At 39.9% G+C, this 14,853-nt stretch overlaps 2 protein-coding genes and 1 long non-coding RNA gene across 4 annotated transcripts; 2 read left to right on the forward strand and 1 right to left on the reverse strand.

The window, feature by feature from the left end:
- Positions 1–116: 116 nt before the first annotated feature.
- LOC117218662 (proton-coupled amino acid transporter-like protein acs) lies at positions 117–14,320 on the reverse strand. 2 transcript variants are annotated; one of them, XM_033467209.2, is made up of 10 exons: positions 14,181–14,320; positions 8,878–8,959; positions 6,654–6,730; positions 6,277–6,393; positions 5,904–6,176; positions 4,622–4,706; positions 4,154–4,426; positions 3,222–3,400; positions 2,966–3,135; positions 117–2,897 (listed from the first exon to the last, which is right to left on the reverse strand). In XM_033467209.2, the coding sequence occupies exons 3-10, from the start codon at positions 6,713–6,715 to the stop codon at positions 2,653–2,655; spliced, it is 1,404 nt and encodes a 467-aa protein (XP_033323100.1). In that variant the 5' UTR covers positions 6,716–6,730; positions 8,878–8,959; positions 14,181–14,320; the 3' UTR covers positions 117–2,652. The 2 variants fall into 2 exon arrangements, with proteins under 2 accessions (XP_033323100.1, XP_033323099.1); XM_033467208.2 differs by lacking the exon at positions 14,181–14,320 and adding an exon at positions 11,324–11,448.
- LOC117218665 (uncharacterized) lies at positions 3,726–4,395 on the forward strand. Its single transcript, XR_004489816.2, has 2 exons — positions 3,726–3,921; positions 4,113–4,395. It is a non-coding gene; the product is annotated as an uncharacterized LOC117218665 (long non-coding RNA).
- Positions 11,464–14,634, forward strand: LOC117218664 (uncharacterized). The gene is made up of 2 exons (XM_033467212.2): positions 11,464–11,646; positions 14,077–14,634. The coding sequence occupies exons 1-2, from the start codon at positions 11,464–11,466 to the stop codon at positions 14,209–14,211; spliced, it is 318 nt and encodes a 105-aa protein (XP_033323103.1). The 3' UTR covers positions 14,212–14,634.
- Positions 14,635–14,853: the final 219 nt, after the last annotated feature.

A 14,853-nucleotide genomic window follows, 5' to 3' on the forward strand; every position in this document is an offset into this window, starting at 1 on the left:
AATTCCACATGAAAATCCACAGTTTGTTAATGAGTATGCTGAAGATGAATACATACCTACTTACGTGACACAGACGATGGAAGTAGAACACGCCGGAATAAGTCAGACGGCGCAGGTAAGAATAGAGAGTTTATTATATCAGAGGTATAATGACAAAAAAAAAACGAGCTGAAATTCAAAACATATACACAAAAATGCAGATCCCGTAAGAAACATCGCTTAGAAACGTACAAAACTCGACGACTGATCTTGAATAAGTTTCCCGTTCGTCGTAAGTACGATCTTCGATATTCGGTCCGGAGATTCTGCGAAATTCATCGGGTTTCCTTAAGCATCTAATTGAAACGATCACGTTCCATTACTTTCATAGTTCATTGATTTTCTTATCGTATAATTATGCGTTCCGTTTAAATGAGCCATCTGTTTGACAGTAGAACATAGCAGAAACTTGAAAAATAGAAATTCCCTTCGAAACACGGTACACACAGTTTTCAACGAGTTTATGCTTTTCTATTCGGATAACACGAATCAAGCAACCGAGGAATTTTTGTCTGTCAGATTAAGGAACGTTTCGTTAATGGAGACAATGTGGACGTTTATGCGAATTGAATTTCTACGAAAATCGAAAAAAATTCGTGCGTAGTTCGAGCGAGAACGGAAAGATTGACGGCAGAATCCACGGAGATGGTTGTGCGATCGTCGAAAACGCAAAAACAGGAAGATGGCTGAGCGATCGTCGACGAGATCGTTATTTCCTCCCTCTACGCTCGATGCACCAATAAATAATCCAGTCTTAATCATCATCAGACAATCATCAACAAACTTACAAATGGAGATACAATTAAACTAGACTTTATATTAAATCATTGAAACCAAATTGATTTGTAAAATTGGCAACTGCGTTCAAAGTGAAAATTGATCGCCATGGATCATTCATGGATGCATCGAACGTATTTCATCAAGCTCTGCTTCTCCTCTTCTCCTCTTTCCTGCGCGATGATCCGAGCGATTTCCCGGCAGTGAAAACACGAAGCACCGATAAATCTCGATTTCATCGTGTACTTCGAACTTTGTCTGGTTTACCCTGCGTTGCTTTTGCGACAGCAAGAATCGTTGTACAAGCTTCTCGATAGAAAATAAGGCATAACAATGTACTACGTGTATTGCTGGCATCTGTCATAGACTTTCTTCTTCTAGTTCCTGATTTCCCTGCGTCCTGGTGCACGGTTCCGATGGGAACCAGGCGTTGGAGAATGTCTCTGGACCCTTTGATGCTCAAGAACGTCTTCGAAACTGTCCTGCGAGTTTGCTTGCTTTGAGTTTCTCCTAGATGGTGGTTGTTGAGCAATCAGTGCCGACTAGTCTTGGTGCATATCTATCTAAACCAAAGTATTTTTAATCTTCATTAACTTGTGTTGTTCAAATTCGACATCTATGTTGGGACTGTGGGAACATCTCTGAGCTTCTATCATTGTCCTGGTTCTACATTTTCCTAGATAAATTTTCGTAACGAATCTTGGTCATCAATAGAGCCACTCTTGGGAAATGTAGTTCTAGATCTAGATTAATTGAAACTGGATCAGCCTCCACTGCCAGCTGTGGGGTCGATTCTCTTAATTCTCCTAGCTTAGCTTTAACAATAATCAATTCCTTTCCTAAGTATCTTAAGTCCTACAGCTGTCTGTCAACGCCTGTACGTAGTACTCGTAAGTACTCGTGTCACCGAGACGAAGGGAATAGCCCTTTGAACGATTGCGGACATCCGATCCGGAAGTTGGAGAACAATTAACGTCCATATACATCTGCAACTGGTCCAACAATTCAATAGAAATGCATCGCTCATTCCTGTATAAAATCTTCGATCACAGATTTCAGGTTTGTCGATCATTTACTTTCTGTACATATAGCTTTTTCCCGTTTCTTCATTCCATTTATCGAACATCGTTGGTTGCCCAGTGTTGGGCCCGATTGTTCGCTTTCATTTAACATATGCTAGACGATTGCATCTTCTTTTTAAAATTATTGTTCACGAGTGGAGCTGCTTTATGATCATATTCCATTTGGAAATGGCTAGGGAGTTTAAGGCGTCAAAATGATGAACCTGCTCGTTGGTAATTTCCTAAGTCATAGATCTCGGGATCCTCGCATCTCTTTTGCTCTAATTGACTACAACTTAACAACTAAAAGGCTTCTTCCGTTCTAGACTCTTAATCTCTAAACTTTGAAGTTCGGCGTCATCGACTCAATTGATTTCTTAAACTCCGAAACTTCCATACAATTGCAGGATCTTCAGCCCCACTCGTGGATAGTATCATAAAGATCGACGCCTCTCGCCCAGCACCGCGCGACTCCCACCTACGTCTTAAGAATCTAAAACAAACGGCCTAAGTGAGCTAACGGTGGTGACGGGATCGAAGCGTTCGTCCCGAATGCTCTCTGGCTGCTCGCATTCCCTAAAGATCATTGTGCCACTGCATTTACGGGGCACTGTCTACCTAAAGCGCTGCTCTTTAAGCTAAACTGGGAGAAGCTGCGGCCCACACCCTATGCAAACCATGTGTTCCTATCGAGCATCTCTCTCCCTCTCTCCCTCTTTTCCGTTTCATCTCTCCTTGCTCTCCATGATGGATACCTGCTGATCATCTTCTTGCTTCACTTGAATGAGTCGACGATATCGACGATGCTGACGTAGGTGCCAACCACCAGACCAACCAGACCGAAGACGATCAGAAAGATGTTCTTCAACACCATGAACATACAGGGACCGAATTCTTTCTCTGGCCAGATCACGCAGATCTCGATGATCGCTGGAAATGCGATGCCCACCGCGGAGAGACATAAAGCGCCGAAGAGGGAGATGAAGAGGCCCAGTCTGGGTACTGTGATCGCCAACGTGACTGCGAGAAGAAATAGATTAATTGTTGAAATAGATCTTTGAACGGCATGAAAAGTTGTGAACGCTTACAAGTGGACAGAGTTATGATCGTTCGACAGACGTATTCCCAGAAGAGTTTTCTCTTTTGCACTTTGTGGTCGAGGTAAGTGTACCATATAATTTCAACCGGAACGTATCCTTGGAGGGCGTGAGTTATAAAGATGGCGATGGCGAACATTATCTTGATGCTCTGAGCCATGCTGAAAAGAAAAATTATTTACTGGATTTGTATTACTACGATTAACAATTAGTAGAAGAAATATGTAGATTATAATGGTCTGCTTACATTTGATCAGGAGGCAGGTTGAAGGTGACACTACCACCAGCTTTAGGACCATACTTTATATATCCGAAGAACCCCATCAGAATGTAGAGAGCCACAATCACCGTCATTCCGATGTTCAGGACACCGCAGTATCCTCCAAAATATTGTGGAGTCTTCATGTTATTTTCCAGCGCGATGATCTACAAGAAAATTAATTATTGATAAGTATAAGGTCTAATTAATTGTTATCGATGTATTGTCCCCTTCAATATTTTCTTAGGGATTGAAAATTGACTGTAATTTTTACTTTATGTTTGGAGGGAGTAGATTAGATAATCCACGCTTTGAGGGCCACTGAGGATTATTCTTCGGGCTGAGAACAGCTGGGAAATAATAGCAGGGACTGCACTCTGACGCACTGACACAATCTGACAACGGCAATCTCAAACTTGCCCGTAAGTGGTCAGTTATTTGTTTATTAACGATGCGGCGGCGCCGTTAATCTATTCTAGTCGCAGGCTACTCGCCACCGCCGACAGTTGCGATCGACGAGATCTAAAGATAGATCGATCGAGATACGCGACTATAATTGAAGACGATACAAACTCTGTGATTCGAAGTTATCTTGCAACAAAATTGCTGCTGTATATTAATGCGACAATCATTTTTTGGAATTGCACTTCTTGGATTTCTCGAGCGTTTTGGAAAAACTTCCCTTACAGTAAATATTATGTATTAATAATATTCATAATTCATTTCTAGATCTATTGTAAGAAAGACTAGACTTGTTTGGACTTAGTTGTATAACTTGGAGTGCTATATTAATAACTTGTTAATGATGCTAATTAATTGAATACTAATCTGAACATAATTAGCAGATAAAACATATTGAAGGATAATTTTCTTGTTCAGAAAGGAAGAAGAATTGGAAGAATGGAAACTGGAACACTCACCACGCCCACAGCTTCTAACGCGAACAACGTTGTACCAAAATAAAGGGCGAAGTTTCTCAAGGTACCAAACATCTCCCTCTCGCTAGGAGATGGAAGGTCCTCGAACATGTAGACTAGGATCATGGCAAGGCCGACGAATGTGATCGCGTTCGCCAGGGTGGAGAACGGCGCCAGTAGCTTCAGATTCCTTACGTAATTGATTAAAATCAACGGTAGCAATAAAATGAGCATGTGCGTTTTAACATCCAACGGTTCCCAGTACTCGTCTGCCACCTGCATTTAGCAACAGAAAAATGGACAATGTTTAAGTATATACATCCGAATGATCCGTTTTGTGATAGAGTTGTTTCATTTTCTTTTTCTTTTAATCTTTTTTTTATCATTACATTATTTTGTTTTGATTTGGCACTTTTTCCTCTGCTTTTTGGGGTGACGAAGAGGGTTGGTATCTCTACACCTGTTATTTACCTGCTTTATATTCGACGCTACAAATACGATATAAACGCAGCATATTCCCAATTGATACGCTATCATGAACCCGTCTACGAGTCCTCTGGAAATAATAGCAACTTTCATGTTACAATTGAAGGAGAACTATGACGCCGCTGTGTGATTGATGATTGTGCGTGCGTGTATGAGAGACAGAGATATAGACAAATGGATAGAGGCAGAGAGAGAGAGAGAGAAAGAAAGAGAGAAAGAGAAAGAGAGAGAGTGGGAGGAGAGTCGATTTTCTGATGTGAAATAGATTGTTCGAAGTTAGTCTATCATTAGCGATCTCTGATCCGAGTGAAATGATTGCTCTGGCAATTTTCCAATTCTGACCAAAATTTGTCTACTCATATATGTAATGTTTGAAATTATGCAAAGTTATTTTTATCTGTCATTTGTAATACCAAATATTGTTCCTTCTACACGAGAAGACTATGAACCCACTTGTTTGTCTTTGGTAGAAGCTGAAAATAGAAACCAAGGCATACAGGACGTAAGTAGAATCGATCAATCATAACCAGACTATGTCCGTTTCAAGAAAATTACGCTAAAACTTCACGAAGCTACGTAAACTAATCTAGGTCGAATGTTTCAGTGAAATCGAATCTGTTTGACACACAGGTAGACTGCTATGCAAATTAAGAGGGCGATACATCTCGAAAAAGCAATTAGACGACACGCTGATCTATCTACAAGAACTGAAAATATTGATTATGTCAATTTCTACATTATTCTTGCTTCTTGTGATTGATCTATCAATTAATTTTGTATTCTAACATTATTTAGTAGTTCCTTTTTTTTATTATTATGTAGAAGTTCCAATGACTAGACTGCGGACGTTTATGAAAACATTGTAATTTGTAATAGCAATTACTCAATTCGACATCTAATCGTATAAAACATGATTGTGTCTACTAATAGAAAGGCTCAGAGAATTTTCAATTATCATTGCCTTGCACAAACATAAAATCCGCAGATGTTTACCCAACAGGTGACTTTATGCAAAACAGAAACTGCTTGTATTAATTGCAAGTTAACTGAGCTGTATAGACATTCATCTCATTTTTTGATAGTTGTGACTAGTTGAAATTAATACAGAATCATTCTTAAATTCCTAGAATGTCTCCGCTGCGTTTGATCTACTGATTTTCGTCATAAAATCCGCAGTCGATTAGGTTACAGTTCAAGCAATGATAAGCAAGAAGAAGACGAATGTTCTGTGCGTGTCTATGTGGCCGTGTCGAGTGCTCTTACTTACGGTGCGTAAGGTGCGAACCATCGGACACACTCCGGCCCTTCCTGCAAAGCGTACTTCATGCTCATCGGGTAACTCAATATAGGAACTCTTAACCGTTTACACAGTTTGTACTGAGCCTTCACCAATACGTGAAGGCAATAAGTGCATAACACTCCGATAATCACTGTCGCTATCACACCAGTCACCAGTCCACTGTTGCAGAACGCGTTCGGCATCGCCAAGATCCCTGTACCGAGACTCCCTTTCAACAAGTGGATCAACGTTTCCGCATTTCTGAAAGCAACCAATCATTCGCATCAATGATCGTCATTAATTTCGTCGATAATGCTTCAGTATACAAAGGAGAAACAGAATAAGAATTTCGATTACTCACGAGGTTGGATTCGGCCTATTTCGATGCTTATGGGGGTCATAGTCTTCTGCGTCTGCAGCCGGCGATATTGGGACTTCCGACGCGTTCAGGCCACTTCCGGCGATTTCATTGTTAACCCTGCAATCGCATCAATTTGCAAATGTAATCGGTATTTCCGAGTTTTGTCAGTGGAACTCGGGATAGCCCATGTGTGTATATGCGTGCGTGTGTATACTTAGCGAGCAGCAATTTGTAAATATATGATAATGCCATAATGCATACACCATTCCCTTCTAGTATTATTAACAGTGATGGACCTACGGTTTGCTTAATCAATTTCAATCCCGTTTAATTGTAACCAAGTTAAGGGTGGAAAATCGAAGTAGAATAGAACCTACTTGTACGGACTGTCGGGGCCGATCAATTGCATATTTATCGTCTCTTCCTTCGCGTTCTCCATCTTCCTTCGTCGCTCCTAGACCGTCAACAGAGAAAGCAGAATTTAACATAATCTGCTCGTAATTGTTACGCACAGATAGTACAATCGTGTTACAGCGCAAGACTATAAATTAGACTATAATCTAATAGCATGTAGTTTAAGAATGATATGCTGCTTTTGATTTAAGTGGAAACAATTTTTAACGTGCGCGTACTTCTAACGCTTCGTAAGTCTTCTACAAGAAAATGACCGCTTATCCAATTACATTACTTCCATTAGCCTGAGGTCACTGCGAAGTAATTTATCAAAATCATCATAGATCCGTAGATTAATTTTATCCTCATTAACATTGTACTCAATAACTAGACCGCAGATTTAATGCTTTTATGACAGTCATGGTTAGATAAACTTTCAGAATATTTATGTTATTTGCAGCTCATTGAAATTCTTGAAAGAAGAAGACTAGAAGACACAGTCCATCGCTAGCTATCAGCAGTCTCTACCTTTACAAGAGGATGGCCTCTGCACTTAGCATTGCTGGTTAGCATTGAGAAAGCAGAAACCTGAACAGGAGTTACTCAAAACGATCAGAATTGGTAGGAGGCAATTCGTCATGTATGTTGGAGCAATTAAAGTAACATAATGTCCGTTGAAGGGGACGTTTCCTACAGCTTAATCGATCGCGCCCACGAAAGTGCTATCGGATTCACGAGTCCAAGACGGTGAACCCGGAGAGTCTTCCGGCTGGCATGATCGTTTAAGGATCAGAGAATCGACCTAGATCTGGCCACAGGCTCGTGCATTAAGCCTCCTAATCAATTGGCGGATATGGAGCAACGGCGATGGTGGAAAAAAATGCCAATTCATCGTTACGAATCTCTTTCTTGTTCTGGCCGGGATGCGGGCGCGACGCGACGCATCACGTCGCAGGCTTTAGCACATTCTTTCACGAACTGATTGCTCTTAATTATTGCATTGAGGTCAAATGTAGTTAACTTACTGAAGGTTACACGATCTGTATTCTCACTTCTCCGTCGCCAATTGATCCACGGTTATTCCGCCGAACGAAAAGGTCTCTGCCGCGGTTTGTTACGTCTACGAGCACGGATACCGCCGCCAAGTCGGGGCTATGGAGGAACTATTCTTTGATCGACCCAATATACTTTGTCGAATCTAGGTGATCGCCAGGTGAACAGTGTATCGCACATATCTTTTTCCCGCCGCCGAAAACAAAAGAACGTACGGCTTTTCGAGGGATTTCTAGTTTCCCGTGCTCGAGATCGTTAACGGTGCAGAAAATCGTTAAAAAAAACGAGGAAACGATTATCTAATTAGTCGAAGAATCACGGTGAATGGAAACTGTTGGAACGCTCGACCGCACTCGCGGCTTCAATTTGATTGAATAATGATCATCTGCGGAGACACAATCGCTGGAACGAATGCAAACGAACAGCTGTCTCCACGCGGCAATTTGAAGAAAAATGAACCGGCCACGCTGTAGCAACCGTTTCTACGATTCTTGTGGCAATAGCGAGCCTATTGATTGCTAACTGTATTGATGTCAATTCTAATAGCCGCAGTAATTCCGGCGATCGAATCAGAAGCGCTGCTTTTAGGACAACAAGATAAATATGGAAAAAGTCTGAACGGTTTCCATTCTGTTACTTTTAGTTGAATTTCGATCATTAAATCAACCATTCACGAATCTGTTAAACTTCTGATTTCTTGCTAACGATGAAACGCATCTCGACAACTCTTTACATTTATAATAAATTTTTTGAATGAAGTCTAATGTTCTTAAGAATAATAGATTTCGCGTAGAGGTATTCTTAATCAGAGAACTCATGTTTCCGGAAATATCCAGCCCAACGACAAGCGTTTGAATCATTCACACCGCACCGAATCCTTGACAAAGCCTCATCTCGCACGACAGGCTAAATTCGGAGCTCATTTGTCTATGTCAATGGTGCTTATTATATCGTACAAAGCCCCGTTTAACTCGATGTAACACGGCCACAACAAGCAGCTTAACAATTTCATTTGGTCGTTGACATTGCGCGCGCCGTTTACTAACGCAGGACCAGACGATACATTTTTGTGCTCATCGGTTGCTAGAAAAAACTGTCCTCTGATTTCCTAATCCTTCCAAACAATCATTTCGTCCGATCTGCTCATCTTCTCACCTCTTAACGCTACAAATCGACGCGTTTTTTCCTCAAGCGGCGGGCACGTTCGCTGGTTTTCTTCGACGGACGGTGTCTTCTCCTGCAAGACATGAAAATCGTTAGGAGAAATACATAAATTATGGTTTCTTAGCAATATTAGAATATATCAAAATATAAAATTTATACAATTTATATAAAGTTTATACAATGTTTATATAAAACTTGTATAATTAATAAGCCCCATTAGAAGCTAGAAATTTCGCTCAACAGTCAAAATACCATTAAAAGATAAAGCTTTAACTTCAAAATGACACGTTCATGATCTTTTTATGTTTTTACTATTTCATATTTTATTATTTGAAGAAATGACTGCAGGAATAATTTTAAATATCGTAAAAATAGGGACAAATCTTATTGTTATTCAAATTCAAGGTACAAAGCTCTGTAGCTGTGTTTCGAATAAAGTTTAGAGGTAAATCACTTCTGAGTAGTTCGATGGGAGGGTACCCACAAGTATAGTAATCGATCTCCTAATTCTTACTTCCTCAGAGCGAACCAGGGGGGACACGTCAAACGGCTCATCATCGCGCAAACCCGAAACAATGTCACCAGGAACATATATTTAAGCGTCTGCTAATTTTAGACGTCGAAACAATCCCGCCACCTGGTTTAAAGAAACACGCGAAGACGTAACGGAGTCTTGTAGATCATCGAATTCTAGGCATCTCGATCCCATGCGAGTAAAAAATTTACGGATATCAACTTGGAACTTGGGTTCGATGGATCAAAAATGAACAATAGAAATACAAACAAACGAGATGCTAAGATTCTTTCAGCTGAAAAATTATACAGAGGAACAGAGTTATATACTTGAAAGTTAAGCGACAAATAAAATATCTCGACTATCGATTAATCGTCCCCGATTTTTCTAAGGATTATTTAAAAAATAATACAGTAGAGTATTTTCTGAAAAATCGGAGCCTTGGATTTTTGAGTAAAAAAAAATTATGATTGTAAAGTTTTAATCGATTTATCGATGCACGAGATATGGAGTTGCACACTTCGATGTTGCATAACAAACAAAATGTCTCAACATTCAATGAACCATCCTGGATGTTTCTCAGGTCAATTAAAATAGTGATACACGCTCAAGGATTGTTCGTTAAGTCGGAGCTTTGGGTTCCAGAAAATTGTAAGTGGAAGATTTTAATTGATCTGAGTTCTAATTGATCTAGCTTCTAATTCTTTTATAGGTCTACAAGAAATAGTGTTGCAGATTCCAGGGTTGCGTAACGAATAAAATATCTCGATTTTTAATTAACCGTCCCCTATTTTTCTTGGGAGCCGTACAGAGCGTTATTAAGATCGATGAGGGGACTGTTATGCAATAGCTGAACCGCTTGTACATTCCAATTGGCGTGACATCGTATCGGCGACCTGTTACCCATCTTTGAATAATCGTGCCTTATGGTTTCAAGCCTTGTCGCGCGTATCGTTCGCAATAACCGTGAATGAATTGACCGACGCTGCCATTTTTAGACTCGATGGCGTCTCTATCATCCAACAGAATGACCGTTCTCTACATGGTTCGAAGGACTAGAGCCGTTCGCCGATAAAAATCCTATTCTACATTCCGATGAAATCATGCAATTAACTTTAGTTGACCGTCGAAAATCGACACTGCAAGCGCAGCGTAGATGCAGTCCAGCCTGCTCTTCACTGAAGCCAAAGAATGCAACAACCTGTTAGAACCACGCTCTTTACTGGTAAACACAGAATGATCTTGGCATGAGTCAAGAATCAGTATATACATATTCTGATATGTTACACAAAAGCAACCGTGAAACAATTTCCTATGAATCTCCAAAGCACCCTGCATTCCTCAGTTCGTAGACTTCACTATAGTCTGAAAATTAGTCTTCTAACGAGCGCAAAAGATGCAAACAGACATCAGAGATCTCGAAAAGTTCTTTGACACTCTAACTAAAACTGGAAGACTTTCCATCATTACTGTGGATCTCGATTGATTATTATAGAACCATAATCATCTAAGAATATCTAATATTCTTTTCAGATGTATCTTTACGAACGACCTATGATCTCGATCACGTCATATGATCTTGATCCGAATGATTCTGTAAACATTAACTATTAATTTTTATCATTATAATCGTACTTCGAAGACTTACTAGAGTAAGTAACTGAATATGATCACTTTCAACCTCAAGCAATCAATTATATAACCCAGCCATAATTATCCCAAAATGCCTATATTTTGATCAAATCAATTTGAATTCACTGATAAGATGACAGAATCTTGATTCGACTGAGAAGACCAGGGTGTAAGTGTCGAATCGATTAAGAAGGAGCAATCTGCGCGATCTATGCGATCCAGAAGGCCTAGGAAAGATTGCGACCAACTATAAGGAAGGACGGCTAGGTGTTTAGCGGTGTCTAGACTTACCAGATTAAACACATCCGCAGCTGGGGACACCGAAATTCGCTTGTGCGGCCAGACAGACGTAACACGGTCCTTAAGAGGGAACTTCCTAACGCTAATGTTGCCGCGACAGAGGATGTCTAGCGACTGGGCAGCGCTAAACCATGGAACATTTCAATTTCCAACGAGACACCAGCTCACGTGGTACATGCAAGTTAGGAGACTACGCCTCCAGTACAGCCATCAGCGAAGCTGCACGAGATGTAAAGCCTCTGCGGCTGCAGTGCGTTGGAGACTATGCTTGGGGAAGAAGTGCGACAGTTCAACGTCAACGAGGAGTGAATAAGGTAGGATTGAATATCTTTACTTGAACGTTCTACCAAAAACATCGTTGATTGTTCAGTGGTAAAGAGCTCGATTGCTAGAGCTTGAAGAAATCGTTACACTACCCTCTTTTTGATACTAGCTGTGGTAGTAAAGAATTTAATCAGATCGGATCCAAGCATTCGTCAATGTTTGGAGTTAATTAAAAATTGATTTCTCGTCCACGAAGTTTCTCATTGTCCTCAAGTTCTTCTGAAATGGTTCCTTATGTTTTACACATAATTTAAATGCGTAAAGTCTAAAATTAAAATATTCCCAGATGTATAGATCGTATTCATAATTTTATTTTAATATCATCTGCCAGAATTGTAAATCAGCTTGGTCAATTTTGTGGTGAGAAGAAATCGTTTCAATAATTTAATATTCTTCTAATCGCGAGCGAGTGCATGTGTAAATTCACTGGCAATCGAATTACATTAAAGGGAGAAGTTCAAGGTATGTATATTTGTCTAAATTCTTGGCTCTCCCGACCGATGATTTAGCTTGTTTATTCCGTCCAGTAATTTCCGAGGATATCCATAAAACAAGAGTGAGTACGATCATTTGGCAATGGAAGTCACACAACCATGTACTAGAGTCAAGTTTGGAAGGGAAGTTATCGATTGACCCACAAAGGGAATAGCAACCGTGCGAAAGATCAAATTGCAAGTATAGAAGGTCAGTATTTAGCAAGAGGTAAGCAGTGAAGAATCCAGAAATCTAAAAAATACGTCTATGTAACACGGTGTTCACATTATCTATTTCTATTCCATTATATCATGTTCTACAATTTATTTTTTAGGGTGGCACGAAAATCCATTAATCTTCAGGCGACGCTGTGTCTAGACTATGTGGAAACCAGCTATGTAGCATACTAGATAGAGTAAACTACTAGACTATATAGCATATAGCTCTATTTAAAAGTGCTGAACGAAGAACTAGATTAAACAAAATCACTTGCAAATGCTGCGAAGTATGACGAGAAGTTTCAACAATATGTCTCTTGAGTTTTTCTTTATTAAGCGTGCTAATTTATTACGAGCTTGGAAAAGTAATTTGAAAAGAGTGGAAATTGCATAATCGTCTGCTTATTAGATGAGATTACTGTCCATTAAACTAAATTAAAAGAAGTGTCGCTCACGCGTTGCAATATTTCTGAATGAAACGTTCTGAATGAAAAATATGCGGATTGCATTTCACCTGTCTCGATAAAACATTCAACTCGTCTGCGATTGATCACCGAGTAAATGATACGTAAGAGATTGTCATCGCCGTGTTGTCGTTCATACAGGTGAAAGGAATCGAGCACACCCCCGCACGCGTATCAGTGAACAAGTTTAAAAGGGAATATATCGATCGTGACGTGTAAGGGATAATACGGTCACCAGAAGGCGGATCAATTTCTAGCAGACACTAATAGTTCTTTCAAAGCCATTGCTATCATAATTCTAATTACTCCATTGTCAACCTTTGATGTTTCGTAATTTATTTTAGGCCGAAATTTAATTAACTTCGTCGCGTTCCGATACTTTTGCATTGATTAAGATTAACGAGGAATTTGGAGACAATAGTTATTGGAGACAATATAATTTTGGAGACAATAGTTATTGCAATCACAAGACTTGCAATCACTGTACACATTTTCGATTTCTGGGTTACTTAAAGATGTTGTTAATTTTTGTCGTCATTAAGAAATTTTTAGTGATAGTTCGCTTCAATTATAAACAAAATTGAGGTTCTAAATATCACTGAAAGGTCAACCGAGCAGTTGTTCTACATATAGAATGCTGTGATCGGAGATAATTTCAAGTATCATCATGTAAAAATAAACTTCACAGTGGCGTACTACTTTTCTAGGTACATTTGGTTGCTAACAATGTTTACACCCTTGCTTCTCTGTCATATGAAAGCACTTAAGAGAATTCCAATTATCTAAACTTTGCTAAATATTTATAAATATGGCATTGACGAAGAACTGAATAAGGATGAGACTTTAAATTTCTCAAAAAGAATCACTTCTCTGTGCAATCGAGATCCGTTCAATAGCACCCAGTGTTACATAATCATTCGTCACCCTATCAACACAAAAACATAGAATCAAAATCTATCATCTTGCTATTTCCTCTGCAAGCAGAATTAAATGTTATCAGAGAACAAAGTTCAAATAAATGTATTACGAAATTATTTTTTAACAATTTCATTTGCTACATCCTGACACCATTGCAAACAATCCTGTCACACTATCCAAAAGCTGAGAAACTTTACCTCATCCCATAAGAACAATTTAACCAGAAAGACTAAACCAGCTATCTTCTAACACATTGTAAAATAAAAACAGCAATATACACTTGACACTAAATGGTATATTCACTAATCATTTAATCCTCGACATCCTGTGGGGATGCAACCCCCAGGCATTGTGCTCGACAGAGAAGGATTGTCGAAGCTCCAGCGTTGGATCTACTACCAGGGAGCATGGATTCTATCTGTTTGGTGCGGCGGTCGGTACGCAACTTACGTTCACTGGCGAGCAAACTGGATGGACGTGAAAGGGAGAGGCTCACAGGGTGCGCTAAGCCGAAGAGGAACACGAGGACGCGTGTGCGAGATGCACACACACGGACAGAGAACCAGTCGACATGGGCTCGCTTGCACACGTGAGACTGAAACTGCGTAAACCGCGCTCGAGACTGTCTGCAATGGTAGGGAGGGTGCGCAAGGGTTGGTTCGAGGTATGCGGGGGCAGCCACCCCGGCTGCGATCCATAAGCCTCTACGAACCGGCGACATCTCATGGCATCCGTGCGAAAAACGCTACCTCTGAACTCTGACCTCTGCGCTGCTGATCAGAACTAATCAAAAGTTACCCTCTGCGTTTCCTTAAAGATCTAACCCTAACGCAATAATCTAGTTCAAGATTTTGGAACTTATAATTTCTGTATTTTCTTGAAGAATAGAGGTCTTCAAATTGTGTATTCAGTAAATTAATTAAATCCCCAACGTAATTGTCCAGTTCAAAAGTTTGGGGAAACGTTCTCTTTGCATTTTGTTAAATAGTAGAGTTCCTCAAGTTGCATTTCATAAATTTCGGAATATTGGCTCAGAGTAAATTGAAAACCCAATGTTTGAGAAAGTCCTGTTGTTGAGGGTGTTTACTTCTTTCCTGCTATTGTGAAAGGGTAGACTTACCAA

Source organism: Megalopta genalis, chromosome 1 (genome assembly GCF_051020955.1).
Source record: "Megalopta genalis isolate 19385.01 chromosome 1, iyMegGena1_principal, whole genome shotgun sequence".
NCBI classification, from domain to species: domain Eukaryota; kingdom Metazoa; phylum Arthropoda; class Insecta; order Hymenoptera; family Halictidae; genus Megalopta; species Megalopta genalis.